This window comes from Aspergillus niger (genome assembly GCF_000002855.4).
Source record: "Aspergillus niger supercontig An16".
NCBI classification, from domain to species: Eukaryota; Fungi; Ascomycota; class Eurotiomycetes; order Eurotiales; family Aspergillaceae; genus Aspergillus; species Aspergillus niger.
In genome coordinates this window covers 479,577-506,140 of record NT_166531.1, presented here as the reverse complement: position 1 = coordinate 506,140, position 26,564 = coordinate 479,577, and the positions used below count along the sequence as shown (strand labels likewise).

General features: G+C 50.0%; 15 protein-coding genes across 15 annotated transcripts; 9 read left to right on the top strand and 6 right to left on the bottom strand.

The window, feature by feature from the left end:
• Positions 1–410: 410 nt before the first annotated feature.
• An16g02310 (uncharacterized protein) lies at positions 411–671 on the bottom strand (the record flags this gene model as incomplete). Its single annotated transcript, XM_059744975.1, has 1 exon — positions 411–671. The coding sequence occupies one exon, from the start codon at positions 669–671 to the stop codon at positions 411–413; it is 261 nt and encodes an 86-aa protein (XP_059606761.1).
• A 213-nt stretch (positions 672–884) lies between these two features.
• An16g02300 (uncharacterized protein) lies at positions 885–1,801 on the bottom strand (the record flags this gene model as incomplete). The annotated part of the gene is made up of 2 exons (XM_001397506.1): positions 885–1,673; positions 1,730–1,801. The coding sequence occupies 2 exons, from the start codon at positions 1,799–1,801 to the stop codon at positions 885–887; spliced, it is 861 nt and encodes a 286-aa protein (XP_001397543.1).
• Positions 1,802–2,117: 316 nt separating this feature from the next.
• On the top strand, positions 2,118–2,990 carry An16g02290 (uncharacterized protein; the record flags this gene model as incomplete). The annotated part of the gene is made up of 2 exons (XM_001397505.1): positions 2,118–2,308; positions 2,378–2,990. The coding sequence occupies 2 exons, from the start codon at positions 2,118–2,120 to the stop codon at positions 2,988–2,990; spliced, it is 804 nt and encodes a 267-aa protein (XP_001397542.1).
• Positions 2,991–3,746: 756 nt separating this feature from the next.
• An16g02280 (uncharacterized protein) lies at positions 3,747–6,369 on the top strand (the record flags this gene model as incomplete). Its single annotated transcript, XM_059744974.1, has 8 exons — positions 3,747–3,845; positions 3,898–4,306; positions 4,389–4,699; positions 4,757–4,837; positions 4,897–5,513; positions 5,565–5,738; positions 5,800–6,177; positions 6,291–6,369. The coding sequence occupies 8 exons, from the start codon at positions 3,747–3,749 to the stop codon at positions 6,367–6,369; spliced, it is 2,148 nt and encodes a 715-aa protein (XP_059606760.1).
• Positions 6,370–7,381: 1,012 nt separating this feature from the next.
• On the top strand, positions 7,382–7,584 carry An16g02270 (hypothetical protein; the record flags this gene model as incomplete). Its single annotated transcript, XM_059744973.1, has 2 exons — positions 7,382–7,487; positions 7,532–7,584. 2 exons carry the CDS (start codon positions 7,382–7,384, stop codon positions 7,582–7,584), a joined length of 159 nt encoding a protein of 52 aa, XP_059606759.1.
• Positions 7,585–8,672: 1,088 nt separating this feature from the next.
• Positions 8,673–9,429, bottom strand: An16g02260 (uncharacterized protein; the record flags this gene model as incomplete). The annotated part of the gene is made up of 3 exons (XM_059744972.1): positions 8,673–8,927; positions 9,092–9,205; positions 9,355–9,429. 3 exons carry the CDS (start codon positions 9,427–9,429, stop codon positions 8,673–8,675), a joined length of 444 nt encoding a protein of 147 aa, XP_059606758.1.
• Positions 9,430–9,751: 322 nt separating this feature from the next.
• On the top strand, positions 9,752–11,574 carry An16g02250 (uncharacterized protein; the record flags this gene model as incomplete). Its single annotated transcript, XM_059744971.1, has 3 exons — positions 9,752–10,678; positions 10,724–11,238; positions 11,295–11,574. The coding sequence occupies 3 exons, from the start codon at positions 9,752–9,754 to the stop codon at positions 11,572–11,574; spliced, it is 1,722 nt and encodes a 573-aa protein (XP_059606757.1).
• A 525-nt stretch (positions 11,575–12,099) lies between these two features.
• On the top strand, positions 12,100–13,041 carry An16g02240 (uncharacterized protein; the record flags this gene model as incomplete). The annotated part of the gene is made up of 1 exon (XM_001397500.1): positions 12,100–13,041. One exon carries the CDS (start codon positions 12,100–12,102, stop codon positions 13,039–13,041), a length of 942 nt encoding a protein of 313 aa, XP_001397537.1.
• Positions 13,042–13,535: 494 nt separating this feature from the next.
• An16g02230 (uncharacterized protein) lies at positions 13,536–16,033 on the bottom strand (the record flags this gene model as incomplete). The annotated part of the gene is made up of 2 exons (XM_059744969.1): positions 13,536–15,555; positions 15,597–16,033. The coding sequence occupies 2 exons, from the start codon at positions 16,031–16,033 to the stop codon at positions 13,536–13,538; spliced, it is 2,457 nt and encodes an 818-aa protein (XP_059606756.1).
• Positions 16,034–17,050: 1,017 nt separating this feature from the next.
• On the top strand, positions 17,051–18,866 carry An16g02220 (uncharacterized protein; the record flags this gene model as incomplete). The annotated part of the gene is made up of 7 exons (XM_059744968.1): positions 17,051–17,222; positions 17,280–17,338; positions 17,377–17,530; positions 17,791–17,871; positions 18,026–18,242; positions 18,349–18,464; positions 18,502–18,866. 7 exons carry the CDS (start codon positions 17,051–17,053, stop codon positions 18,864–18,866), a joined length of 1,164 nt encoding a protein of 387 aa, XP_059606755.1.
• Positions 18,867–19,167: 301 nt separating this feature from the next.
• Positions 19,168–20,066, top strand: An16g02210 (uncharacterized protein; the record flags this gene model as incomplete). The annotated part of the gene is made up of 2 exons (XM_001397497.3): positions 19,168–19,725; positions 19,788–20,066. The coding sequence occupies 2 exons, from the start codon at positions 19,168–19,170 to the stop codon at positions 20,064–20,066; spliced, it is 837 nt and encodes a 278-aa protein (XP_001397534.1).
• A 179-nt stretch (positions 20,067–20,245) lies between these two features.
• Positions 20,246–21,571, bottom strand: An16g02200 (uncharacterized protein; the record flags this gene model as incomplete). The annotated part of the gene is made up of 2 exons (XM_001397496.3): positions 20,246–21,305; positions 21,369–21,571. 2 exons carry the CDS (start codon positions 21,569–21,571, stop codon positions 20,246–20,248), a joined length of 1,263 nt encoding a protein of 420 aa, XP_001397533.1.
• A 387-nt stretch (positions 21,572–21,958) lies between these two features.
• Positions 21,959–22,564, bottom strand: An16g02190 (uncharacterized protein; the record flags this gene model as incomplete). The annotated part of the gene is made up of 1 exon (XM_001397495.3): positions 21,959–22,564. The coding sequence occupies one exon, from the start codon at positions 22,562–22,564 to the stop codon at positions 21,959–21,961; it is 606 nt and encodes a 201-aa protein (XP_001397532.3).
• Positions 22,565–23,155: 591 nt separating this feature from the next.
• On the top strand, positions 23,156–24,148 carry An16g02180 (uncharacterized protein; the record flags this gene model as incomplete). The annotated part of the gene is made up of 1 exon (XM_001397494.1): positions 23,156–24,148. The coding sequence occupies one exon, from the start codon at positions 23,156–23,158 to the stop codon at positions 24,146–24,148; it is 993 nt and encodes a 330-aa protein (XP_001397531.1).
• A 797-nt stretch (positions 24,149–24,945) lies between these two features.
• Positions 24,946–26,524, top strand: hyl1 (epoxide hydrolase hyl1-Aspergillus niger; the record flags this gene model as incomplete). Its single annotated transcript, XM_001397493.3, has 8 exons — positions 24,946–25,166; positions 25,219–25,352; positions 25,413–25,685; positions 25,735–25,743; positions 25,791–25,980; positions 26,038–26,158; positions 26,222–26,386; positions 26,441–26,524. 8 exons carry the CDS (start codon positions 24,946–24,948, stop codon positions 26,522–26,524), a joined length of 1,197 nt encoding a protein of 398 aa, XP_001397530.1.
• Between the last annotated feature and the right edge of the window lie 40 nt (positions 26,525–26,564).

The window sequence follows — 26,564 nt, the reverse complement described above, 5'->3', positions numbered from 1 at the left end:
TAGATCTGGAAGGATACCGGGATGAGTCACCCTGAGCCGAGATCTGGAGTAACAGTATCAAAACATGGTAGTTGACGCTTGATCTTATCACTCCCACCCACCATGCTAGCTAGCGGGCTATCTCTCCGCAAAGAATCGGCAACAGTTACATCGAGCCCGTCTCTCCGCTGAACCGTGTAGTCAACAAAAGTCTACAGTTCCACCCCGCGCATTACCAAGGGACGTGTCACGGATTTACATAAAGACATGCGACGAGCGGAGGATAGCCAGATGGCTAGAGAAAGACCTAACCATAAAAGCATTAAAATTGGCGTCTTCAGTCCACACTACTACAGGGGCACTGCTCTCTTCTACACTGGCCACTTTTAAAAATTTCTAACAATAGTCAGGTGTCCTGATCATGGGTAGAGTTAGTTCCTTTCTGGGTAGGTCATCTTTCTAGCAAAGAATGCGATAGAACGCCAATACCGGTTACCCCTCTGCAGTTGGGATATTACCGCGCTCATTGCGAATCCCGGCGCATCTGTTTCTAATTTAATCAAGTTTGAATTGAAATGCCTAAGAAGCGTGCTCCTGTAAAAGCATCCTTTTAACTCCCCGAATCCTGCTCTAGCTTCATCTGGCAACACAGGTCCGGTATCTAATTGGTTGCGAGACTCGTCCTTCAGCATAGAACTTTTCTCGTTTGACTGCCGCGAGCTTCGCGAACCCTGGGCGGTTCTTTGGTATCTCGGATTGTTGCCTCATCCTCGGCCGTTTAAGACGATACGAGGGGTACGATGACATCGCTCGTCACAACACACATTCTAGACAGATCATCTAAACCTGCCCGATGTGTATCAAATGCCTAAATACCGGACCTTCGTGAGTTGAAGATCCGACGTTCACCACATGAATTCCCTGTGCTCTGCCAACGCCAACTCCTCTTCGCGGAACAGCCCACGGACAGCATCCCAACCCCTCTCGAGCCGCACGATTGGGAGATTCGCGTCTTTATACAATGCCATCTCTTCTACTGTCCATTCATTGAACCCGGTAGCTGACTCTGTTACCCCAGCCCCGGGATCTGGACGGGATGCTACCGTCGGAGTTTCGCTTGTCGGAGCCGGTAGGAGACCGCAGATTTCCAAAGCACGCTTCGGAGGTACAGTCAAGCGGCCTCTTTTAAACACCATCCGGGTCACAGCAGATGCAAACACACTTTTTTGTCGTTCTTTGTCATGAGATACCGGAAATCTCATCTTGCTGTTGATCGAAGCATTGGCCTGCATGACACAGCATCTGGGCCAAAACTTGCTATTATCAACAAAATGTGTGACCATATAAATCCACTTATCATCCCAGCTCGCAACCCTGGTCCAAATTTCATACTGTTGGAACAGCCTGATCTCTCGATGAAACGTGCACGAAACCGCGCTGACGATCAGGTTGCAAGGCGTCGAAGATTTAATTTGTAAGAAGATCGGCGCAAAGAGCAACCCACTGAGATACGCTCTCGATACATCGAGATCAGTGATGTAGGTAGAATTGGATTTATGAAAGTTGAAATCCCCTTCCGTTGCTGGTGACCGTGATCTGACCACTGCCGGGAGAAAGGCATGGTGTTGTTGGAGCGCATGGCTTGACCTTCTGCGGGTAAAGTAGCCCATTGCGAGGGCACCAAAGAATCGAAACTAGAAGGTTAGTGTTGACTCGGTGGAGGAGAAAGGAGCTTCCATTCGGAGCTTACATGCCACATGAAAGGTAGGTTCTTGAGACTCAGCCCTAGTACCAGGCCGAGGCACCAAATCCAGATCCCCATGTCGAAAGGCAGACGTTATAGCTGGTGTACATGCGCCAAAACAGTTGTATGTAGGCTGCTATAACCGTAGATGTGCAGAAGGACATCGGTTATATACGCCATACCGAGGCTTGCGGACAAGCGACTATACCTTGTTCTGCGATTCTTTTCCGCGGCACTGAAGGTACCCACCCCATAGCCGCGGGTGTCAAGCCATACTATATGCGGAAGGGAAGACTTAAAAGGGTCAATGAGAGTCCTAGATTCCAAATTGAACAAAGGACATTGTTACCAACTTCTCATTATCAGTGACCCAACTCAATGATTCTATCGAAACATGGCTGAAGAGGATCTCGTTCGTCTCGATATCAACGGCATCTTTGCCGTCATCACGTTGAATAACCCCCAAAAGTTCAACGCCTTGACTCAGAGTCTGTATTATCGCCTTGCAAGCTTGCTCCGAGAGGCTGAAGATAATTCGGACGTTTATGTGACTGTCTTGATTGGCGAGGGCGCCTTTTTCTCCGCGTAAGTCCTCTCCACCGTTTGCGCAAAGAAAGGTGGAATTGGTGAAGAGATGTTGATGTCGACTTCTAGAGGGGCTGACCTCAAGGGGAAGCCACCATCTATGGAGGAGATGTTGTCTCGCCCTCACTGGCTTCCGAAATTGGTGAATAACAACATCGACGTGGCGAGAGCGTTCTACACTCATTCGAAGGTTCTAGTCACGGCGCTGAATGGACCGGTCATAGGGCTTTCTGCCGCGTTGATATCGCACTCGGATTTCATTTACGCGGTATCCGATGCTTGGCTGATGACTCCTTTCACCTCACTCGGACTTGTTGCCGAAGGCGGCTCCAGTGTCGCCTTTGTGCAGCGGATGGGTCAAGGGAAAGCAAACGAGGCACTCCTTCTTGGCAGAAAAATTCCCGTCAGTGAGTTGGCTCAGGTCGGTTTTGTGAACAAGGTCTTCGAAAGCAAAGGCAACTTCCGTGAGCAAGTGATGGGGTACCTGCAGCAGACGTTCGGCGAACATTTGGTGAAGTCGAGTCTCCTGGAGACGAAGGCTTTGATGCGTCGTCGCTTGATTAGGGAGCAGGACGAACAAGCGCCTCTAGAGATGTTTGGTGGCCTCGACCGTTTCTGCCAGGGTATCCCGCAGGCAAAGATGGGAGAGGCTCTGTCCAAGAGCAAGGCTTCTCGGCTCTGACTCTGCTGAGTACATACTGTGCTCTACGCTGCACACTACTTTCATCATATGCGTTGTGATTCAGAGGACGATTATTTATTGTGCTTATTCACATCTGAAAACCTGAGGGCTTAATATACAAAATGGATATGAGATTGATTTGAAAACAATCTGTTTGTATTCGAGATAAATTCCGTGTACGAAGCTCTATTGTGTACTTGGTCGAGCCTCGATTCACAACAATATACATCAGCACTTCGTTGCGCTTCGCCTAATATACGGTTCCAAGCTCTGCTCCCTGTCTTTTCCTTCTTCGCCTCTTTGTCCATGGCTGCTCAAACCGTTCTCTTGTTTCTGGCCTTTGAGAGTGTCATTCGCGGCCCTAGCACCGACGGAGGCCCAATGTGCAACCTCCGTTTCCGTAGTAGCGACAACAGCTCAATAATTTGCCTCCAGAAACTTGGTGCATGTATTTGGGGGAAACTTGGTCGCCTGTAGCGTTAACCGGTCCCCAGCGCGACGTACTATGCAGAGTTTGGTCTTGTCACCGTGCTACTACGACATACACCTGCACCACGAGCTGGAACTGCGGGGAGCCGAGGCAATTAACTCGGTATGATGGTATTGAACAATCACCAACTATCTACTGGCTGCTTCGTGTTGCCGAGGCCCACCTAGTTTAGTACTTACCTTCCCGAACCCCCGTGTCCTTATCCGCGGCAACATTCCCGCATTGGTGCTACTTCATTCGCAACGTCCAAGACTGCGATTTCCATGATGCCCAATACTGCAAAGGAGAGCCCGCGGAGTCCTGGCAGAACGCGACGGTCCAGAAAACGAGCGCCCGTGGCTTGCCAGTCATGCCACGCCCGTAAAGTAAGGTGCAGTCTCCCACAAACGGGGAGTCCTTGTACCAACTGCTCGTTAGATGATCTTTCCTGTGTGCCGCGGGAAAGCAGGAGATCAAAGTAAGCGATATAGCAATCTCAGTGCGAAAAACTCCTCGGCAAACCCGCTAACGAGCTGCCGTAGCAGACGTGGCCTACCTTACCATCTTAGTACGGTGTCTTCGCCGTCGAATAGCGATCCCGCGACACAGAGTACTCCGCTGGGGGATGACAGCTTTCCACCCGGCCCCGAGCGCCTCGTTGCGTTGAAGGATCTATCTGGTCCAAGCGGGCCGAGTCCCACATCTCCAGCGGTAGGGGATACTGGTGATGGCATCGAAACCCCTTATCGTCCATTCAACGAGCATTTCAGCCATCATTATGAAGGTGACACGGGCGCGTCGCAACTAGACGGAGATGCGACGGATAAACGCTGTTCCCCGTTATATGGTGAGAATCAAACATTCAGCTGGTCCTCTAGAGATACTGGCGCCAGTGATTGGTCTACCATGATGCTGATTCGGGCACTTAGGGGACCCTCGTGGCGTTGGTCTGGTGGTCGACATCTGCGAGCCAGAGCCAGGGGAGAAGAGTGGCCACTTCCTTATCCCACAAATCAGGCCCACTCATATAGACCAGGATACGATTGAATACTTGCGCCGTAAGGGCGTGTTCGATTTCCCCACTCCTGCTGTCTGCGAAATGATGATCCGGACATACTTCTACTATGTGCATCCCTTTTTTCCCGTTGTTGACGCCCATTCGTTTCTTGATACGTTCGAAAATGAACGCAGCGAAGTAAGCGTACACCTGTTGTGGAGCATGTTCCTAGCTGCTGCAAATGTATGGGTAGCACTCACTCCATTACTTCCCTCGTTGGCACCCTAACATGAGAAATAGTTCGCAGATGACAACACCCTAAGAGCAGCCAATTTCTTGTCTCGAAAAGACATGAAGCGTGCAATGTATATCCGGGCTAAGGTCGTAGCTCGATAATGCAAGATTTGGAGAGACAGTACTAGCTAACCAAAGTCACATAGGCTCTTTATGATGCGGAGTATGAGAGAAGGAAGATTACTCTAATCCAGGCAGTACTTCTGACAGGCTTCTGGTATTCGGACACCGAAGACAGAACCGGCCCTTGGCATTGGAACGGCATCGCTATCAGTCTATGCCAAACGATAGGGCTACATCGGCATCCCGATACAGGTCGAAAACACAGTAAAGCGATCCCGACAAGTGACAGCAGCATCTGGAGGCAGTTGTGGTGGAGCTGCTTTTACCGTGAAGCGTGGTTCTCTGCCGGCATGGGCAGGCCTATGCGAATCAATCTAGCTGACTGCAGTACCCGAATGCCAGATGCCAACGATTCCGATAATCTGCTCGCTGGGATTCCGGAGTGTATTCGGAAGAAGTACCTCCCAGAAGGCACTAAGGACTTGTCCAAATTATGGACGGAGCTCTTAACACTTACGATATCCTTAGCGAAGATTCTTTCATGGCAAAATCGAGCGGAGCGGACACGACCGGGTAAGACTGAAATACAGCACATGGACGATACCATCCGACAGTATTCTTTTCGCAAGGATCACGCTATAGCTCACGGACACAATCACGTCGTCTCCTTACACATGTACCATCTAGAGCTGTATCTAGAGTAAGCGAAACCATGATTTTGTTCCTCGGCAGGCTGACGCTGAAGCTATAGTTCCGTTCTGCTTACCCTATACCGGCCGTTCCTTTTTGATAAGCCGCTTGATCTCTCTACGGACGAGTGGACATCAACTGTACTGCGGAGGACCAAAGATGCTGCAACGAACACCAACAGGATCCTTGGCAACATGATCGGTGCTGACATGATCAGCAACACTCAAGCGATGGTGTACGTACATTATCAAAGGATGATTATGGCATTTAAGAGACAGGGTGCTAAATATTTTCAGCTGCATTGCCTTGGTTCCCGCATTGCAAATCCATCTGCTTGACGCCACGTCTGAAAAGCAGATGGTGCAACGTATGGGACGCCACAACCTTGAGTTTTGCATGATGGTCATTGAAGAACTCAAATCTGTGTACTTTGGCGCCGAAATACTCTCAAGAATGTTCACCAAGGCAAAGAACTGGATATACTACCGGACGTTTGCCCCCGCGACAGCTCCCAGGGACTATATGCCTCAGTCATCGCGTGATTCTACGATTGGTTCTATCCCAGAGCTGCCAGATGATGCACGTCAGGACGATTTGGAGATGTTTGACGCCTTCGTGACACTGTTGAGTCCCTTTGCCCCAGTGTCAGCTGGCGGATCGTTCGATAACGACGAGTACGTTTAAGCTTTGTTCTGCACCCCCTTGTATCTCGCTACTCTATGACCATCTCTACTTGGCGAACCTGGTATCATTTTCAAAGTCCTAATCGTCTTGATACTTGGGGTAGGCTATTGGCTTTCGAATCTACCGTCACACTCGAACAATTGATGTTCCCTGAACCCGAATCTTCTGCAGATACACGTTAGATCTCTATTACTTATTGAGCTTCCGGCTGCTGTTAAGGTATTCACGTGCATTTCTGTACGATTTGAGAAATAGTCGCAGATCTGGCCTATGTGAGAGAGTAATAATGCATATGGCCCATTCCTAGCCTGCAGTCCTCGTTTGGCGACAGCCTTCTCTAAAATGGAGTCTTGGTGGTCCTGCGGGCCTCGTTCGGTTACGGCACGCATATAAAGCCCGAGTATTCTTCTGTTACCAGGAAGATAATGCATCTACCTTCCAGTTAGTGAAAATTACTTTTTCTCCGATAGAAGATTCTCCTCTCTGTGAGAGATTTGCCACAGAAGTGGTGGGCATACGTGAGCAAGAGACACTTTCTTAATCGAGAGTGATAGCCAGATTGAACGGTGTTTTCAGCTTAAGAATCCAATCTTTACAGTGGCGAGTTGCCTTGAATCTATCTGTCCCCGATCCCTGTCATAGGGCTCAGTCACCGCGATACCTAGGTATCTCTTGACGTACGTCCGGGACTGTACGCGTGCTCTGACCGCGAATAGTGTCGAAGTTAGGGTTCTATCGGAGAAGTTGGGAGGATTACCGAAGCACTCGAGGAAGCGATGGATGATGTGCTGAGAAGGGACAAGGTAGAAGCAGGAACGAAGGGCGAATAGTTAGCTTCCAAATGATCGGAGCAAACCACCGGCACATCATTGTTCCAAATAAATTGTCTCTTTCTGGTTCGTGGCGGGAACTCCAACCACAAATGCTATGGCCGCATGGGTTCTTCAGGATGGAGCCGGACATGCGAGAACGTGTGATGAGTGGGCTCCTGCTGGCTGATTCATTAAAGTTTACGTACGACTTGGAAGAACTTCAGCAGGCTGGCACGAATCCGCATCATGAAGTGTTGTGATTCAGAGGAACGATGATTATTATGGTTCACATCTGAAGAAATGAGGGCTTATATAAAAGTTGACTATCAATCAGCCTGATTGTATATGGAATAAATTCCATAAACGAAGCTCTACTGTCTACATGATCAAGCCTCTATTCACAACAATAACAAAGAAAAAGCAGGGTCAGGTTCCCAACCTGGAACCGAGTACGACTGGCTGCTTGATGCAAGAAGGTCAAAATTATGGTATGTAGAACAGTAGATATGAAATACATAATATGTATAATCAGCTCCAAGCGCCCCCTGTCCAGAACTATGCCAGCCAACCGTCTCTTCCAGTTGATAGTTCATATCCCGAGTTTGGGTGGGGCTTTTGCCTGAAGTACCACACCAACGTCTCTTCTTTTAGTAGATTCTTTTGCCTTCAACTTCGTTCCATTTAGCTCTTCTCATTCCTTTGCACCTTTCCTGCCGCGGAGATGCGTTTCCTTTCTGCACGGCGACATCCTTCGTCTCCAACATGACTTTGAGTCCGGCTGTTTGAGGGCCTGGTCGAACAGTAGAAAACTAGCACATGGTGGGCAATGAAAATTACCACGGTGTATCTATATCTTGCCCTTTATCCCCGGACCTAACCAGCCTGGATGGGCCAACCTCTTTCGGCGATGAATCAAACAATTGCTGTATTAGTTAGTCACTCGAAGTACAGAAATTGCTAGCTTAGCACATGACCCCCTTCGGTGCCAGCATCCAAAAAGGACGACGGCATTCACATTCACACGAGTTCGAGTGTTGGGACGAACTAATAGTTTGCCTTCTTCCCCTGGTTAAGTTTCCGACAACGGTTCGTGACCTTCCCTGCTGGTCCAAGGCTAAAACTATCCAGATGCTGGTTTCCCGGGGATCTTCCGGACAATATTCCGATCACTCTCAAGATGATACATCATAGGTCAGATCACCGACATGATAGCATGGATTATTTGGAGCCTCAGAACGAGGCTGAAGAAGTTGCTATCTGAGAGTCCGTTACTGGTGCTCTTCGATGTGGAAGGCAGGTCAACGCGAAACTAAAATATACATCTTCCGCCTTCTGATACAGCCCATTTTGCAATTTAGTGACGGAGCTTAATCCTTGTGCCTGGTAGATACTTATCTTCGTGCTGATCCTCCCACGAGCTAAACTAAGCTCCATATGCCATGGTGAGCTTTTCAGGATCAACACTCTTTACAACATCGGTTATGAGTGTCCTGGCCGGGGGTAAACTAACCATCTGCAGTCAAACTGGTCAGAAATACATATAACATAAATTAAGTGGTATTCTTATTTTTGTCCTATTACTTATTTAATTTAGTATACTGAAAGAATTCCCTTTTCTTCCCCACGTTAGAGAACCTAATTAAAGAGCGCCAGTAAGATACCATCGAACAGCTTCAGCATAAGCCTCGTGAAAGTACTAGTTCGATGACTGGGAACCATAATGCTGGATGTTTGTCCGCATAACACAGCAGTCCTATTCTAATAAACAAATTGTCAGAGTCAATTAGGCAGCATGATGGGAATGCAACAGGACTAGTCCGAGCAACGGCTTTATCACAAGGAGGCGGCGGACCAGAGCAACTGCTATGAGCAACTGCTTGTTGAAAGGTGTCAGTCCCCAATTCTTTGTCCTTTGGACCAAGCAAGCACTGCGAGCTCATTAATACGTGATTAAATGTTATGACGTACTCCCAGCAAGCGCAGAGTATTCACACTGAAGGTTTCCATCAATTGCAATACCTATAATTTTTCATTCATCTACCCCATGACTCTAGACAGAGAACCATAGAATTATCCTCCATGGAAAGCTAACTGCAGCCTCCCGCATGCCTTGACTGGCGCATTCCAGACGCCCCTTGCTAGATGAGGGAGTCAATGAATAACCGCGTATTGAGCTCTGAATAGACTCGATCCCGACCGGACCGCCCTTCTAAGCGAGTCTCGCAGCCGCCAAGGACATAGAAGCTTCGGACCACTATCATACTTTGGTTCCGCTTAAAGGACACTCAATACGCATATCGTAGAATGCTAATTCATGGTCATAGGCGGGCAATTCATGAACCGCTTCTCAACAACCTTGGCGTCTAGTGTCCGTGGATCTGCAGAGTTACATGCTCTGTGTGTTGGTAAACACGCTGTCACATTCTTCATGTCCTCTGGATTGCACGATAACTTTACCGCGTCTCTCCAACCGGATTGATGAAACTATCAACAGGGCCCCGCATTATTGGCATAACCGACATTTTGAAAAAGTATCGCGGGCGAGAAGAGAGCCTTTTTCGACAACAAACGTCGGTCTCTTTGGTTTGCATCGAGAGACATAGATACAGTTGACCGCGGCGCGACACTTTTTAGGAGCGCAGAGGACGGTTTCTGCGGCGATTTGATCCGCAGGCGAGCAAAGGTCTAAGACACCTCTGTTTGGAACTGCGCAGGTACCAGAACTCGAAACTAATGCGACATTCGAGCGACGATGATATATGTCAACTATATCCTGGGACTTCTGTCCCTCTTACACACCGCTGTAGCCACAGCTCCTGATTATGTCGTGGTAGACCAACTGAACAGCATCCCCGACGGATGGACAAAAGGCGCAGCTCCCCCGCCATTTACTCCGATGAAGTTCTGGTTGTCGATGCATCACGAGTACAAGGCGGACTTCGAGCAGAAAGTCATCGATATCTCGACACCCGGTCACCGGGATTATGGACGGCATATGAAACGCAACGATGTCATGGCCTTTATGCGCCCATCCGATCAGGTCTCAAAGATCATCTTCTCTTGGCTTGAGTCGGAGCATGTTCCACCAAATGCCATCGAAGATCGCGGGGATTGGGTCGCCTTCACAGTCCCGTTGGCCCAAGCACAATCAATGATGAAGACCGATTTTTACAACTTCCACCACCTGGAAACAAACACAACCCAAATTAGGACCCTCAAGTACTCCGTTCCCGAGCAAGTCGATGCTCATCTGCAAATGATCCAGCCAACGACTCGCTTCGGCCGACCTAAGACACAAACCAGCCTACCGAGCCTCATGCCAGTGTCGGTTAACATTGATGAAATAAGCGAAGACTGCTTGACAGGCGTGACGCCCATTTGCCTTCGCCAGCTCTATGGTTTACCTAGCACCAAGGCAAGCCCCGACTCGAGAAACGTCCTCGGAATTTCCGGCTATCTGGACCAGTACGCGCGCTACAGTGACCTCGACGAGTTTCTAGCCGTATACTCTCCAAACAGCGTAGACGCCGACTTCTCCGTAGTATCGATCAACGGAGGCCAAAACCCACAAAACTCACAAGAGGGAAGCACAGAGGCCAGTCTCGACATCCAATACGCCCTCTCCATGGCATTTGACGCTAACGCGACTTTCTACACTACCGCCGGACGTGCGCCATCCGTCTCAGACTCGGGTACGGTGAGCACCGACGGCTCGACCAACGAGCCGTATCTCGAACAGCTCCAGTATCTGGTGGGTCTTCCGGACGAGGATCTTCCTGCAGTGCTTAGCACGTCTTACGGCGAGGATGAGCAAAGTCTGCCGGAGGAATACACAGAAGCCACGTGCAATTTATTTGCCCAATTAGGTGCACGCGGGGTCTCGGTGATCTTCAGCAGCGGAGACTCGGGCGTCGGAGGATCGTGTGTATCTAACGACGGAAGCCAGAGGACCCGCTTTCAGCCTATCTTCCCGGCGTCGTGCCCGTTTGTTACATCCGTGGGTGGGACTGAGGGCGTCGGGCCGGAAAAGGCTGTGGACTTTTCGAGTGGAGGGTTCTCCGAGCGCTTTGCTCGCCCGTCGTACCAGAATGCGAGTGTGGAAGCATACCTTGCCCGCTTAGGAGATAAATGGGATGGATTGTATAATCCAGACGGACGGGGTATTCCTGATGTGTCGGCCCAGGCTAGCAACTATGTAATCAGGGACCATGGGCAATGGCTACAAACTGCGGGAACAAGGTTAGTGGCCCTACCAAGTCAACAATTGAAAATCAAACGAGCTGATAATATTACAGTGCTGCCGCCCCTGTCTTTGCAGCAGTCATCTCTCGACTGAACGCTGCACGTCTCGAGCAGGGTAAACCTACACTAGGGTTTCTGAATCCTTGGCTGTACTCACTCGACCAGCAAGGATTTACGGATATTGTAGACGGCGGATCAGTGGGTTGTGACGGGTCAAATGGAGGAGCTCTTGTCCCGTATGCCAGTTGGAATGCCACCAAGGGATGGGATCCGGTTACTGGGCTGGGGACACCTCTGTATCAGACTCTGGAGCAGTTGGCGCAGTCTGCTTAGTACTGCGGCGGGATGGCCTATTTTGTGTCGTTGATGTTTTTGTCCCCTAAATGTCAACGCCATTAATTCTTCTCAAGTGCGATTAGATTTCGTAAAACAGAAGCTGGACAATATGCAGAAATTAGAGTACAAAGCTGGAGACAGAAGGTCGATCTCCAGAATTTGCTAATGGTTGTGGTACTCACGTCAGGGTGCTCGAGCACACCAGCTAACTACCAACTTTACCCGTTAATTCTACCGCAGTAGTAATCTAGAAAATACTAGATAAGCTGATCAAGCTTGAAACAAATAAGCTTACCGACCGAGACCCATACAGCCTCGCAGTACAACAACTTACTACGGGTGAGACATCCTCACCCGTCCGTAAGATCGAAAGGATTACTATACACGGAGTAAGCACTAAGCAACAGCTTAGGCAGCACAACAACTATAAAACACCCTCTGCACCCACCTCAATGCCAACCACACTCCTATCAATCACAATTCACACCTCAGCTTAACACTTCCACAAACCAAACACAAACAATGTCTCCCAAAAGCATCCTCGTCCTCAGCGCCACCGGCAACCAAGGCCGCGGCGTCGTCCAGCACTGCCTATCGGCAGGTCACTCTGTCTCCGCCTACGTGCGCAACCCAGCCAGCAGCGCTGCAGTCCAACTCGCAGAACAAGGTGCGACACTTATCACAGGAGACCTCGACGACCTGGAATCCCTCCGCAGCGCGACACAAAACGTGGACGCCGTGTTCTTCACCGAAGTGCAAACCGGCAACCGTGAGCTCGATCTCAAGCGCATGGAGAACGTGATCCTCGCTGCGCAGGAATCGTCCACGATCTCGCATATTATTCTCTCTACGGCGCTTAAGACAGGCCAGCATGAGTCATTCCCCGGGTGGGAGGGCGGTGCGCACCCAATGAAGGAGTACTGGCTCCAAAAGCATGCGCTGGAGAACCGTGTTCGTGAGGCTGCGGCAGCGAAGAATGGGGGCCGCTGGACGATTATCCGACCGGGCCACTTCCTTCAGAATCTCCTGCCGCCGGTGCGGGACTTCATGTTCCCTGGCTTCAAGGAAGAGCGGGTCTTGCGCGTGGCGTATCGGGCCGGGACGGAGCTGCCGTTAGTGGATGCCCGGGATGTGGGGATTGTGGTTGCGGCTGCGGTTAAGGAACCCGAGAGGTTTTCGAGCAAGGCGGTTGATGTGGCGGTGGAGGTGGTCACGGTGGAGCAGTTGGCGGGGAAGATTGGGAAGGTGGTGGGTGAAGAGGTGAAGGTGGAGTTTTTGGACGATGAGGTCGTGGATGGGATGATCAAGGAGGGGCATCTTGGTGCTGCTTCGTCAAGATGGGCTGATGAGGTGCCCGGTGGGGATGGTGTGAGTAACTGTCGCGAGGAGTTGGGGCCTTTGGCGGAGGGACTTACTTCCGTGGATGCGTTTTTGAAGGAGAATGAGAAGGGGATCTTGGCTTGATGCTGAGGATGGTGTTGAAAGTGAGATGAGGTAGTTTGGATGTTGGAGGGCAATATGTATAGAACTGTTTATGTGTTTCTGTAATGTGTGATTATTTGGGAATTTAATTGATGTCTTGTGCTATATCAGATATGGCTGTAGAAACTCCATGCAGGGGTTAGCATAGCCAAAGCATAGGCGCCATGCCATTCGTAGAATACTCGTGGATTCAATGGCATAAGCCGGCGATGAGATTGACTCCAATATTGTTCGAGTGAAACTCGAGTGTGGAATATCATGTTCCAGGCTCTCACAGTAGGCTAAGGCCTTGGAGCCGTTCTCTGCTGGCTTGCTTTCTATACCACCGAACTCCGGTTTTCCTCCAGATACGATCCAACGATTCATTATTCTATGTACTTGGTACACTGTACTGCTCTCTTAAAGCCAACCAATACATTCCACAACAGGTTTTCCTTCCATCTGGCTTCCTAAACCCCCTTGTCATTCATTCGACATTACATTCTCCGCTGAGACTTTGTTCGGTTGTTCTTTGGTTCAGGCTCGTCAAAGGTCTGCCTTCGTCTTAGTAATCTTGGTTCATTTAGATCCTCTTCTCCGGCCGGATCCTTGCTAAGTCTATACGAGACATATAGGTCTAATTGTTCTTTCTCCGCCCATTGAAGGAAGCTCGCTTTGCTATACCAGAAGGATGTGTGGTAAGTAGTTGCATGGAGACGCTGTGACTGACGATAGTCGTTTAGTGTTGTTTCTAATGAGTTCATAAGTTCGATCTGAGGGTCTCCCAATGATTTTTGAATTCTTCTGGCGACGTAAGCGAACTGATTCACGAGCTGACTGACACGTCCCTGTTCAGAGAGATACTGCGGTTTCCGTGGGGCGCGTTTGATATGCGCTACAGCCGATTGGCAGATATACGCATCTGGGTTGAAGCTTGTATGAGCCTTGGATTGGCTGAGCCACTTTCCCAGAATTTCCTGTGCTTCCGCACTTCTCATGTAATCACGCACTGTCCGATGCAAGAAAGCCACTTTGGATTCCCACATGATGTGGACTCTGGAGTCTTTGACAATGTCAAGCAAGTCGGTACAGCGTGCATTAAGTCGAACACGTAAATCATCATTCATCCCGTTTATGTCGCGTAATGAGAATGGCTTGGTTTCCATGACAGTCCCGAATTGTGGATCACGCTCCCACAGGTACGAAAATAGGAGAAGATATGGTTGCTCTGTCGTGTTTAGCATGATTTGATATATCTTAGCTGCGTCCACCTTATATATGTCCTCAACGTTACGCAGCATGTGGGCGAAGTAATCCGGCAGTTCACTGGGGATTTTATCCAGTCTGTCTTGCAGTGTGGCCAGATGATCTTTGTTCTGGACTCCTCTTATAAGAGACTCGACCACAAGAGTGACCCAAAGAAACACTCCTTCCGCCTTTTTAACGACGTCTTCAATGAGCCTTTTGCTCGAAACAGGGTCCTCCCTATGCCATTGCTGGAAGCGCCGCTGGGCTTGGAGTCGCCGTTGAACGTATCTTCGGATATCTGTTTGTGTCAAATCTTCTAGATAGAGATGTCTGGGGATCTCCCTTTCTCCTAGTACGTCACCATACTCGTCGATGAAAGCATTCCACTTTCGACTGGCAAGGCAGAATTTTATGTCCGGCGACTTTGGAAAGCGGTCTCGGATTAGGTCAACCATGGCCTGAGGATAACCGTCACACTCATCCAGTCCATCAATGAAGAAGCAGAAGCGGGTGTTACTCTGAGCATTTGTTGTGGCTCTTTTTAGAGCTTCTAGTAGCTCATTGAGTGTCCATGCTAGCGAGCCATATTGCATCGGCTTGAGACCCTTAGCGTATCTTTCCGGACACGCGTACTCGATAACCTCAGGCATATGCCAGAACACTTCGAAAACGAGTGATCGGAGAAGGCCTAGCTGGGACTTCAGTAGCCGTGATCCGCCAGATATCCAGAAGTAAAACCCACTGATGACAAGCTTTTGCTGGCCAGCCCACTCTTTGAGAATTGCTCGTGTCTGATCGTGATTGTATAAGAACTTCATTAGAGTCGATTTCCCAGAGCCTGGTTTCCCACTTATCCAGTATGTGTTATCGTTTGCCTTCTGGCTATGTAACCAATCCACAAAGTACACCCTGGGTACCGATGTATCGTTGCATCTGCCTGACCCAAGAATCCACTCAAAGGAGTATTCTGAGTCTCTGATTTGATCATATCTTTCCTTCATCTCCGGGAAGTAAAGGCTCGACAGGATCTCAGTTTTGCAAGTCACTGCTCGGCTTTCGTCCACTAGGTTGGAAAGGACTGGGACAAGCTTCTCAAGATCTGAGGCAAGAAAGAGCGAGCTATCTGGCTTTTGGAGAATACTGAGCATCTCCCTTCTCATGTCGTTCAGCTGGGATGCAATATTGTTTTCCCTTTGCGCGCTATCTGAAGAAAGCTTCTTGAGCGTCTCTTGTGTCGCAGATGATTGATTTCTTACAAGGCCCATCAGCCTAGATACAACATATAAGCTCGTAGGAGGGGTAAATCTTACTGTAGTACTGCCAACATATAGGCTTGTAACTTCTCCCGTAGATCCATCATCTTGTCATTAAGTTCATCGATTTGCGATTGTCTGACCGCCGTTCGGACCGCCTGTCGCCCGGCTCTGAATACCCTCAAAATACCCTTAGACTTCTCTGGAATTTTCAAGCCATTCAATAGACTTGACAATAACCCAGCAGTCAAATTGCACTCATCGATGATATCCTCCATACCTTTCCCCAGGGCTTCAGGAAGCGCATTTGCCCCCTTGGAATATTCATTGACCAAGGCGCTCAACTGCTCAGCGCATTTCTCGAGCTCAGCGTGCCTGTCTAAAGCCCCTGAGTGAGACTGGTAGAGCTCACGCCCTTTCGTCAGAATTTTGGCGCCGAGGTCGGCAAACTGAAAAACAGCGCATGCCACGCTCAAGGCAGATATAGGCTCCATTAGGTAACGTTGAGAATGTGACTTGGGATTTCTTTATTATTTTCTTCACTGTCACCCTCTATTTGGAGGATTGAGTCGCAACACTTAATAGCAGGAAACCCCAGTTACAACTGCCGGATTTCAGACCTGATGTCGAGATTTCACAGGAAGGCTAGCTGAAGAGGGACATGCGCCACAGAAAATGGAGGCTGCGGCTCCCAGTGCATCTCATTGGCCCCTCAAGCAAAAAGAAAAGAGATTGCTTAGCTCGCAATCCCAGAATCTGAGAGATCTACTATCTAGCCTCTCAGCTCCGTCATATGGATGCATAAGTGGGTGCTGAAAAATAAAAGAGCGGGATGATCAGTGAACTAGCATTGATTGACCGCTCAGCTCAATACCATCACAACTAGTACTAGTCTCGACTCAAGCATGGTGGTTAACTTGGTATCTCAGATACATATGTGGAGGTCCAGGTCGATGACTATTCAGCTGCCCTGAAGTGATTTTGTAGGCGGGACGACGCCATCGCAGGATGAAAGCGTTGTCCTTCCCCGAAGAGCCAGCAGACAAAAAGAATGAGCAATGGCTACAGCTTCAGACTGAATGGCATCGTGGTGGGCGGATGGAAACGCGGCGTTAGAATCAAGCTGGACCTGCCTCAGGAGTCGGACATAGACACGATGATGATCTTCTAGCCGCAAGAAACTGCTCCTGTTCAGCTTCAGCAGAAGTTCGACCTGTTCTGTAGGCCATAGAGTACCCTTTCTCTCGCTTTCTTGGACTTTTCTGCTTACAACGACGAGTTAGCTTCTACAAAGTAGTGCTAGGGTGTGGCGTATCTATCATCGCTACTTGTAAAGCAAACCCTCCCCACCTCGCCTCAGCTGGCACTTTGCGTGGGGCTGCTGCTCAGCTAGAGGGACTTGGCTTTCTAAGCAATGGCGAGAGGTAAACAACCTGCGGAAACTAACTGCCCCAATAGTGATGATCAGCATCAACAATCTCAGGAAAACAGTGAGACTCTCTTCCTCCATCATGGCGGTTGCTGCCTTGGACCAGCTGCGGTCTCTCTTTTCTGGTACCACTGGCAGTATAGTAACACCCATCAACAAGAACAACAACAACAACAACAAGAATGAATTTGCCGACAGGTACCAAGCTGCCGTTACCCCCCCTGGTCGCACACTTGCTGGACCCCTGCAGCTGGGTACATCTAGTTAAACTCTGTCCAGGAACTGACCAAGGCTTTAGCTATTATCCGAAGAACAGGCACTAAGTTCGCCGTCCGCACCACCGGCTACAATTCAAACATACGGTTCAGTAGTACTAGTGATACTGCCATAGTACTAAACATTTAACAGCTCAAGTCCAAGGAACTATTGGCCGATCAGAACATAGCACAACCTATGTCAGGAAATACCCGAAACAAAATATATACCTGGCTAGAGGAGCAGGGGTTGTCGGCTACTGGGAGTAGAGAGCCTCAGGTGGAGACTAGGTGGATTTCTTTCGGAGGTATGTATCTTTCTGGCTGCACGCTGCATCTTTCATGCTTTGCAGGGTGCTTCAATGGGACTGATGGAGCAGAACAGGCTTGCTTCTGAAGGGGATGGCAATACTTGGCTGACTATTACACAAAGCGGGAATGGGGGCTTTGCCTAATCTCCATGGACTTGGTGGTGATGGCAAGAAGAATTTTGAGGCAAGCTTCTTACCGTCTTTCCCTTTCTCAAGGACAGGAAATTGACAGCAAGTTATTTCTCAGGTCCTAATAGACGATGGCAGCCTCATCAACGCCAACTCGAAGGGGAGTTCCGACCTTCATTGCGCCCTTGAGAGCTCCGGCTCCGACTTCGGTATGTATAGCACCTTTCCTCACATGGATACCATCAATTGTTAACATGCCAAACAGGCATTGTCACACTGTTCGACCTTGAACCTCACCTGCTGATCAAGATCCAATAAAACATCAATGTATGTAATCCGGAGAACCATGTAGCCACCAACCAGACCACTGCGGCAGTTCACCAGGCCATGGAAGAGGATCCCAAGATTGCGCTGTTTGCCAACTTCAACAACGGATTTGTCGCGGTGGTCATGTTCTACGGGACCACCCAGCCGAGCCACCGAAGGCCTTTGAGCCGTTTCACAACCTCAGAAGCCTGGTGACTACGGTGCTGCCATCCACTAACGGCACGCTGCTGTCATTTGCCCAAGCGTCCCAGAAGTGAGTACATATCCTACGGAGGCGACAATCACTAGTCCATTCCAAAACTTACCTGGTGCGGGGTCATAAGCGTTCCATTTGCACGGCTACTACCCAGGCTTTTCAGGAGGGAGCTTTATGAGCAAGTGTATAAGACGTGGCTCGAAGTCTGCAAGACCCTCCCGACTGGTGCTGCCCTGCATTACACTATTCATCCAATTGGTACGGCTGATATTCAGGCTGGTAAAGATCAAGGAGGGAATATCATGAGCATTCAAAGTGTCCCAGAGTGCTGCAAGCTTTCTTCAATTCCCCATTGTTCCTAAGATCAGGCACAGGACTAACGGATATCCCGCAATCAATAGGGTAGGTTTCGCCTATGAGTGGCCCAAAGACGGTAGTGACGATGCCGCGGCGCAAAAGGCCGTAGATACCATATCCAAAACAGTGCAGTCTCTAGCTAAGACTAAAGGTACCCTCTTGGACTTCAAGTACATGACCTTTGACACTTGCTCTCAGAAGGTCCTTGGCAGCTATGGAGCCGAGAATATCAAGCTGATGCAGGAGGTGGCGGCCAAGTACGACCCGGAGGGCGTCTTTCAGAAGCTGCAGAATGGCGGGTTCCTTTTACGCGACAATATCTAATGGATTATGAAAATGAATAATTACTTGCAAGAACCCAATGGCCGCGGGCGTTTAGAACAGGAAAAGATCGACCGGTGTAAACAAGATAAGCTCGATTCCGGAGTTTTGCATAAGATGACATCACGTGACGGATTTCTCCGAAGCTCTTGGAAGCTGCGGCTGCCAACGTCACGACCAGCACTTCCATCTCCAAACCACATAATCATCACACCAATTCAACTACACTATCCTCCTTATTTCTCCGTCCTTAAGTCCTCATACATATACTTTTAGACAGCCGATAATTTCCATCTAATCCAAAATGGCCAACGACCTCAAGGCCATCGTGGCCGAGCTCCACAGCGCCCTCGGCCGGCAACAATTCGAAGCCGTCAACGACCTCCTCAGTCGCGGCAAGCGCGCCCTCCTCCTGCAGAATGTCCTGATTCCCACGCCGTCAGCACCCGCCGAGCTGGTCGCCCAGGCCCGTGAGGTTCTTGAGCTCGGAGCCATCGCCTCCATCCGACAGACCGACGCACCCACCTTCACAAGATACTACCAGCAGCTGCAGCCGTTCTACGACCTGGAGCGGGACAGCACGAATGCCGGCCACGTCGACATCCGCAGTAGCCAGCGCAGCAAGATCACAGGCTTGTATTTGCTGCTGCTCCTGAGCATGGGCGACAGCACGAGCTTCCACACGGTGTTGGAGGGTCTGGTCGAGGAGGCAAGTCTGAAGGGCAAGAGCGTTGAGGATGATCCGTTCATCAAGTACCCCGTTGAGCTGGAGAGGAACCTGATGGAGGGAAGCTACGATAAGGTGTGGCGGGAGACGAACTCAGAGCGTGTGCCGTCGGAGGACTTTGCGCTGTTCTCGAATGTGAGTATACCCTGCCTGGTACTGTCTCGAGGTGGCGGGTAGCTAATGTTATGATGATGCAGGTCCTGGTCGGAACCATCCGCAGCGAAATCGCAGACTGCTCCGAAAAGGCGTACCCCTCGCTCCCCATCTCCAACGCCAAAAACCTCCTCTTCCTCGATTCGGAGGGCGCCGTGATCGAGTTCGCCCAGCAGCGCGGCTGGGTTCTCCGTGATGGCCGCATCTATTTCCCCGTCGAGCCCGAGGCGGCTGCTCGGTCCGAGAAGGATATCCTCGTGGCCAGCGGTACAATTATCGAGAATGCGATTGGCTATGCGCGCGAGCTGGAGACGATCGTTTGATTCATCTATAATCATTTCATTCTCGGGTTTCGTTTCGGGACGGGGCGTGTTTCGTTGGTATACCTGTTGTTGATGTTCACTTCTGCATATGACCTCTCGAGCGTTTTACGAACATAACATAAACCATTATTATCTCCTTATTTCCGAAACTTGTGTAGATTAGTAGATGCTTTTGATGCTCAAACATTAACCCGCCACACACAAACTCTCCGATCGTAGAAACTACTCGACACAACCTTCAACTCCCTTCCTTCCCCTCCCTTATGCCCTCCCCAATTCCACACATCACTCGCATAATTCATACTCTCATGCTCCGTAAACTCCGCCACCACCTCCATTTCACACTCCTGCCCACTCTCCCCAAGAACAACCCGTACCTTAACCACCCTCGTACCAGCATGCATACAACTCGCCAACACCAGGAACGTCCACTCCACATCCCCCTCCGAATCATCCACGGGACGAGAATGAGTAGAAAGAATCTGCAACCTCCAAACCCCACCCCCCAACCCAATCTCCCCAAGTACCTCACCCCTTCGGGAAGCATGGTACACCCGCAACGACTCATCGTAACTCCCCGTGAGAAGCCACGGCGCCCCATCGGTCATAGGCACAGGGAGGGGCAGAATGGCCGTCACGCCTGCTGTGTGGTGGCGGGCGCGGTCGTCGTGGGAAAGAATGGGCATGTTAGCTTCATCGTTGTCTTCGTCGGAGTTGTTGGTGTTGGAGGGGGCTGGAAGATAGCGAGTATGCAGCGAGCCGAAGTCGCTGCCTGTGAAGATGTAGCGCATATTATCCCCATTGGAGTGGGGTTGGGGATAGGTAGCTGCTGCTACATACCAGACTTCTATTTGCTGGGTTGCGGGGTAGGATGATTCTTCTGTTATAGAGAAGGAATTGGGAGATGGAGAGACTTTGGTGTTGAAGAGGGTGGTCAGGCCGTCAGAGAAGGTTACGGCGAAGCCATATTCAGTTCCAGCATTGGAAGTGGTGGTGGAATGCCATCCAGCCGGTAACCAGGCTAGATAGAGGGCTGGGATGGAGGGGTCCTCATGGACTTGGTGAGATTGGATCTCTTTGATGAAAGGGGTCCTGTCATTTTCCTCTCCCTCTGGGACAGTAATACGGAAGAAAACCACTGAAGCTGCGCTGGTTGCAATGGCAGCTAGCGTTGGGTCAGTGGGGTGGAAATGCAGGTCGAAGACTGCATATGGGAGAGGGTGTTTGTGGCGGAGGGTTCTGCGTCATTGTCAGCTTCAGACACTTTTTTATATGTTTGGTTAGTGTTAGGGGTGAGGGTACAGTTGATTGGTGGCAGGGTCTAAGTGCCATAGTTGGAGACTGCCAGTTTTGGTTTGTTGGATTGGTGCAGAGTCATCTTCCTTGTGTTCTGAGAGCAGGTAGGTGCCTACGAGGAAGTGGTTGGGGGAGGATGGGTGGAATTGAAGACAGCTTGGAGGCTGATCTAGGAAGATGGTAGTATCTGAGGAGGGGTGTTGAGCCATGGTTGTCACGGATGATACCATATCAATATTTTATATCCTATTCAAGTGGATTTGAATTGCATTGCCGTTTTGGGTTTTATGCTGCTTCGGGAACACATCCCGCTATGCTTAGTCAGAGTGGTGTCTATGAACATAAACTCATCATCAATGTTGTTCGTTTTCGATGCTCAGCTCCATTTTCCGTTTTAATACTACATAATTTGTGACGCTGCTATATGCCATTGGTCGCCAACTCGGAAGCCCACTGGCCAGGGATCAGTAGGATCCAACGCCATCTACTTGAAACAATTGATCCAAGCACTTCCTTTGACCGTCGGCAAGATAGCGTCATAGTCTCCAGGTTTCTGCGTCCCGCGGATGTAACAGTCAAAAGTACTCCCAACGATGCTATGATGCTGGAATCTCTTCGTCAACTGCGAGCTGGCCACGAGCATGGAGCACTGCCATCCTTGCACAGCTTCCTGTGCCACACGGGCACCGATCGAACCGCCCGGGAGAAACCACAACAGTATTGACAGCCATCATAGTATCCCAATAAAGTGGTTCTGTGAACTGGAGGATACTAACGCCTCTGATGCCTGGGTTCTCCGGATGGACGGGCACGAACGGAGCTTTTTGGAGAGCATCTGTGATTCCCTCTCCGTATTCGATCAACTTCGGCCCGTTTTTGTTGTTGATACTGATTCCGAGTGAGGTTGCATCGACAAAGCCGTTGATCATCCCTCCCCATGCAATATCCACCGAGACGAATCCCAGTGTAGGGACATCGATCTTGTAATCTAGGGCGAAAACGAAGGAAGAGACAGTGTTAAACGCGACCTCCTCGCACTTCCCACCCTCGCAGTCCGCAGTGATAGGCACTAAACCTGCTGGAGTTTCCAGGACTATCTTGGTGATCGGTTCAGTCATGGCCACCATGCCTGTCTCCAGAAGGACAGTCGTAGTTGCAATGGCATTGCCTCCAGACATGGCAGGGTATTCCTCGGTCACCATGATCAAAAGCCCGGCAATCGGCCTTTGGATTGCAAGGGGCAAGACGAAATTCACACACATTACCGGCCGTCCCCGAGGCTCTTGCATGAGGAGCTGGCGGATCTGGTCTTTGTCGCGAAAGTGAACTAGTTATTCATACATGGTGCTGCATCCTGACGGGTTCAAAACATCTCCGACAATCACGTCGCATACTTCGCCAGCACAGTGGCAGGCCACAGCATTAATGGACCTAGCGATTCTCATTTTTTGAGGGATGATTTTTCAGGGAAAGAGGAGTGTCAGTCACCCTGTCTATCTTCTCTTTCTCATTATCTGTGCGACAAAATGTGGTCAGCATGGGACCTAGCGAACAAGACAAACAAAGGGAAGTTCCCAGCAGGCTGAGCTAGCTGGGTGTCAACGCTAACAACCGAGCCGGTCTGTTCTATAGTAGCGCCGGTTGGTCCGCTCGTCTAAACATGTATAACGATGAACGAGACTAAGGATACCCTGCAGGGGTCTCACCCAACAACAATCAGCATATAAATATGTGACTGAATTACCATCTCTTCTCAATGCCTACCACACCTAGTACTAGTAACAGCCTCCACAATGGGAGCCCAATTCTCTCAATTCTTCCCTCCCCGCCCAACCTTCACCCCCGATGACCTCCCCCAGCAATCGGGCAAAGTGGTGCTCATCACCGGCGGCGCATCAGGCATTGGCTTCGAAGTAGCGAAGGTCCTCTACCGCAAAGGCGCCAAAGTCTACATAGCAGGACGTTCAGAGTCCGCCGCTCAAGCAGCCATCCTGGCTATCCAGAAATCCGTCCCGGAGAATGCCAAGTCCAGCACAGGCGAGCTACATTTTCTCGAACTTCATCTAGACGACCTTACAACTATCAAATCCACCGTATCTACCTTCAGCGCCATAGAATTGAAGCTCGATCTCCTCTTCAACAATGCCGGCGTGTCCCAACCCCCACTAGGCAGCGTCTCCCAACAAGGCATCGAGCTCCAACTCGCAACCAACTGTCTGGGCCCATTTCTCCTCACCCAACTCTTAACTCCCTTGCTCGAAGCTGCGGCATCGTCTGAGTCTGAACTTACCACTGCGGGCTCCGTTCGCGTCATCTGGACAAGCAGTCAGGTCGCCGAACTCTCCGCTCCACCCGAAGGCATCATCATGTCGGAGCTGACCAACCCACCGAAGGACGCTGTGCGAAACTATGTCACCTCCAAGCTTGGAAACTGGTTCCTGTCTACGGAAATGGCCCGGCGGTACGGCGAGAAGGGTATCGTCAGCGTGGCGCAGAATCCAGGCGCAGCTAATACGAACCTTCTGAGGAATGCGCGCTGGATGAAGCTTCTCTCTTGGCCGCTGCTGCATAGTCCGGCTTTGGCGGCTCATACGGTGCTGTATGCGGGGTTGTCGGGGGAACTGGGGTTGGAAAATAATGGTGCATATGTTGTTCCTTGGGGGAGACTTCATGATGCTGTGGCGCCGACGTTGTTGGATGCGATGAAGAGGAAAGAGGAGGGTGGGACGGGGAGGGCGTGTGAGTTTTGGGAGTTTTGTGAGGCGAGGACGAAGGATTATATGTAGAGGGGGCCGAAAAGACGTAGTCTTTGTTTTCTCATAAAGGGTTTCTATTATTGTCCTTATTTTCTCAGCTGCCATATTCGGTGCCATGCGGAGGCGTACAGAGGTGCCTTGATAGTTAATTTTATACTGTCCAGGCTTGTTGCATAAAGTCCCGGAGGCATGTGAAACTATAAACTCAGATGATTATCTCTAATTAATTGAGGTAAGCCAGTGACAAAGGCGCAACCCAAGTTTAACTTTCATACTAGAGCTGAGCTTACTGATAGCCCCGATGGTAATCCAATCAGCCGCAATTCCTCACCAGCTCCGCAGACTGATGGTGGGCGTGTTCAGTGTTAGTTATTTCCTGGCCTCATTTGAATTATCTGGGTCCCAGATACTTCTAGGCGCTTTTTAAGTTCCGGCTTGTTCTGGAGTAAACATCTTCTCGAATATATAGATGGTGGGAGTACTAATGTTCTAGACGGGTAATAACTGCACCCATCCGCATTGGGAAAAGAGCTGGTATCTGCTGACGTGAATAATGACAGAAGATGCGAAATGAATTGTCAAGAGGGCTTACTGAAAGATTTATAAGCACGGTAGCTCTGTCCAATCTTTACACTGTCGTATCTGCGTGATGCTGAATGGAGGAGAAATCATTAGCATTGAAAGTGAGCCTCGGACCAGCCGTGACCCCGCCCAGCATGCATCAATCACTTTGAATACTTCTGCTGGGCAACCCCTCATTTCTCACTACTCCTCTCTTTCGATTCCTATCTCCTCTGTATCCTCACTTTCTTTAGCATTAATTCATCATGTCTGCTCCGTTCGGCAAGCTTCCCTCCTCGGCCAGCATTTCTCCTACTCCCTTCACTGTCTCCATCCCCGATGAGCAGCTGAATGACCTGAAAACCCTCCTCCGACTATCCAAAATCGCCCCTCCCACCTATGAGAACCTGCAATCAGATGGCCGGTTTGGCGTCACTTCCGAATGGCTGTCATCCATGCGGGAGAAATGGGTCTCGGAATTTGACTGGTTCGATTGCCTATCTAGTCCATCGATGTACAATGCTCACTGATCAATCCAGGCGAACATTTGAAGCTCGAATGAACTCTTTCCCCCAGTTTACTACGGAGATTGAGGGTCTCACAGTGCACTTTGCTGCCTTATTTTCTCAGAGGGAGGATGCTGTGCCCATCGCATTGCTCCATGGTTGGCCCGGTAAGTATATACTCTGTCCAAGCAAGCATACATGTCAGCCTGCCCTAATAAGTTACACAGGCAACTTCGTTGAATTCTACCCAATCCTCCAGCTATTCAGCGAGGAGTACTCTCCTGAAACCTTACCTTTCCATCTAATTGTTCCATCCCTTCCTGGGTACACCTTCTCGTCTGGTCCCCCACTGGACAGGGATTTCGGCTTGGTTGACATCGCCCGGGTCGTAGACCAGTTGATGAAGGACCTCGGGTTCGGCAGTGGCTATGTTATCCAGGGAGGTGATATTGGTAGTTTTGTAGGGCGGGTTCTGGGCGTAAGCTTCGACGCCTGCAAAGGTTAGTGTACCTCGTCATCGAAGATGCAGTCATTGCTAACTTCCACCAGCGGTACATTGTAAGTGATAAGCCCTCACATACATTTGTTAGACACTAAGAGTATAGTGAACCTATGCGCAATGAGAGCTCCCCCTGAAGGCCTGTCAACGGAGAGCTTGACTGCGGCGGAGAAAGAGGGAGTCGCGCGAATGGAGAAATTCATGACCAATGGCCTAGCTTATGCCCTGGAGCACAGTACTCGGCCCAGTACAATCGGCCATGTACTGTCCAGCAGTCCGATCGCTTTACTTGCATGGTGGGTTTGCTTCTTTTCGACAAAACTATGTTAAAGTACCTGACCGATTTAATTCAGGGTTGGTGAGAAATACCTCCAATGGGTGGATGAACCCCTCCCTTCTACGACCATTCTTGAGATGGTAAGCCTGTATTGGCTCACTGAGAGTTTTCCACGGGCTATTTATTCCTACCGTGAGGTATGTTTGAAGAATGCAATCTCGATCGTCATACTAGTAGTATACGTGTAGCTAACAATGAAGACTACCCCCACCGCCTCTGTGCCCAACGGAGCGACGATGCTGCAGAACGAATTATATATTCACAAACCATTCGGATTCTCGTTCTTCCCCAAGGACCTTTGCCCCGTGCCTCGAAGCTGGATTGCTACCACAGGAGATCTAGTCTTCTTCCAGGATCATTCAGAGGTAAGATAATACCGCTATGAGTTCGTGTGTTGAAAATCTGACGTTGATCGACAGGGAGGACACTTTGCCGCATTGGAGCGTCCACGCGAGCTCAAGGCCGATCTAACGGCGTTTGTCGAGCAGGTGTGGCAGAAGTAGGGATACAGTAAATGAGTAATTAACGTTATCAGATAGTAGT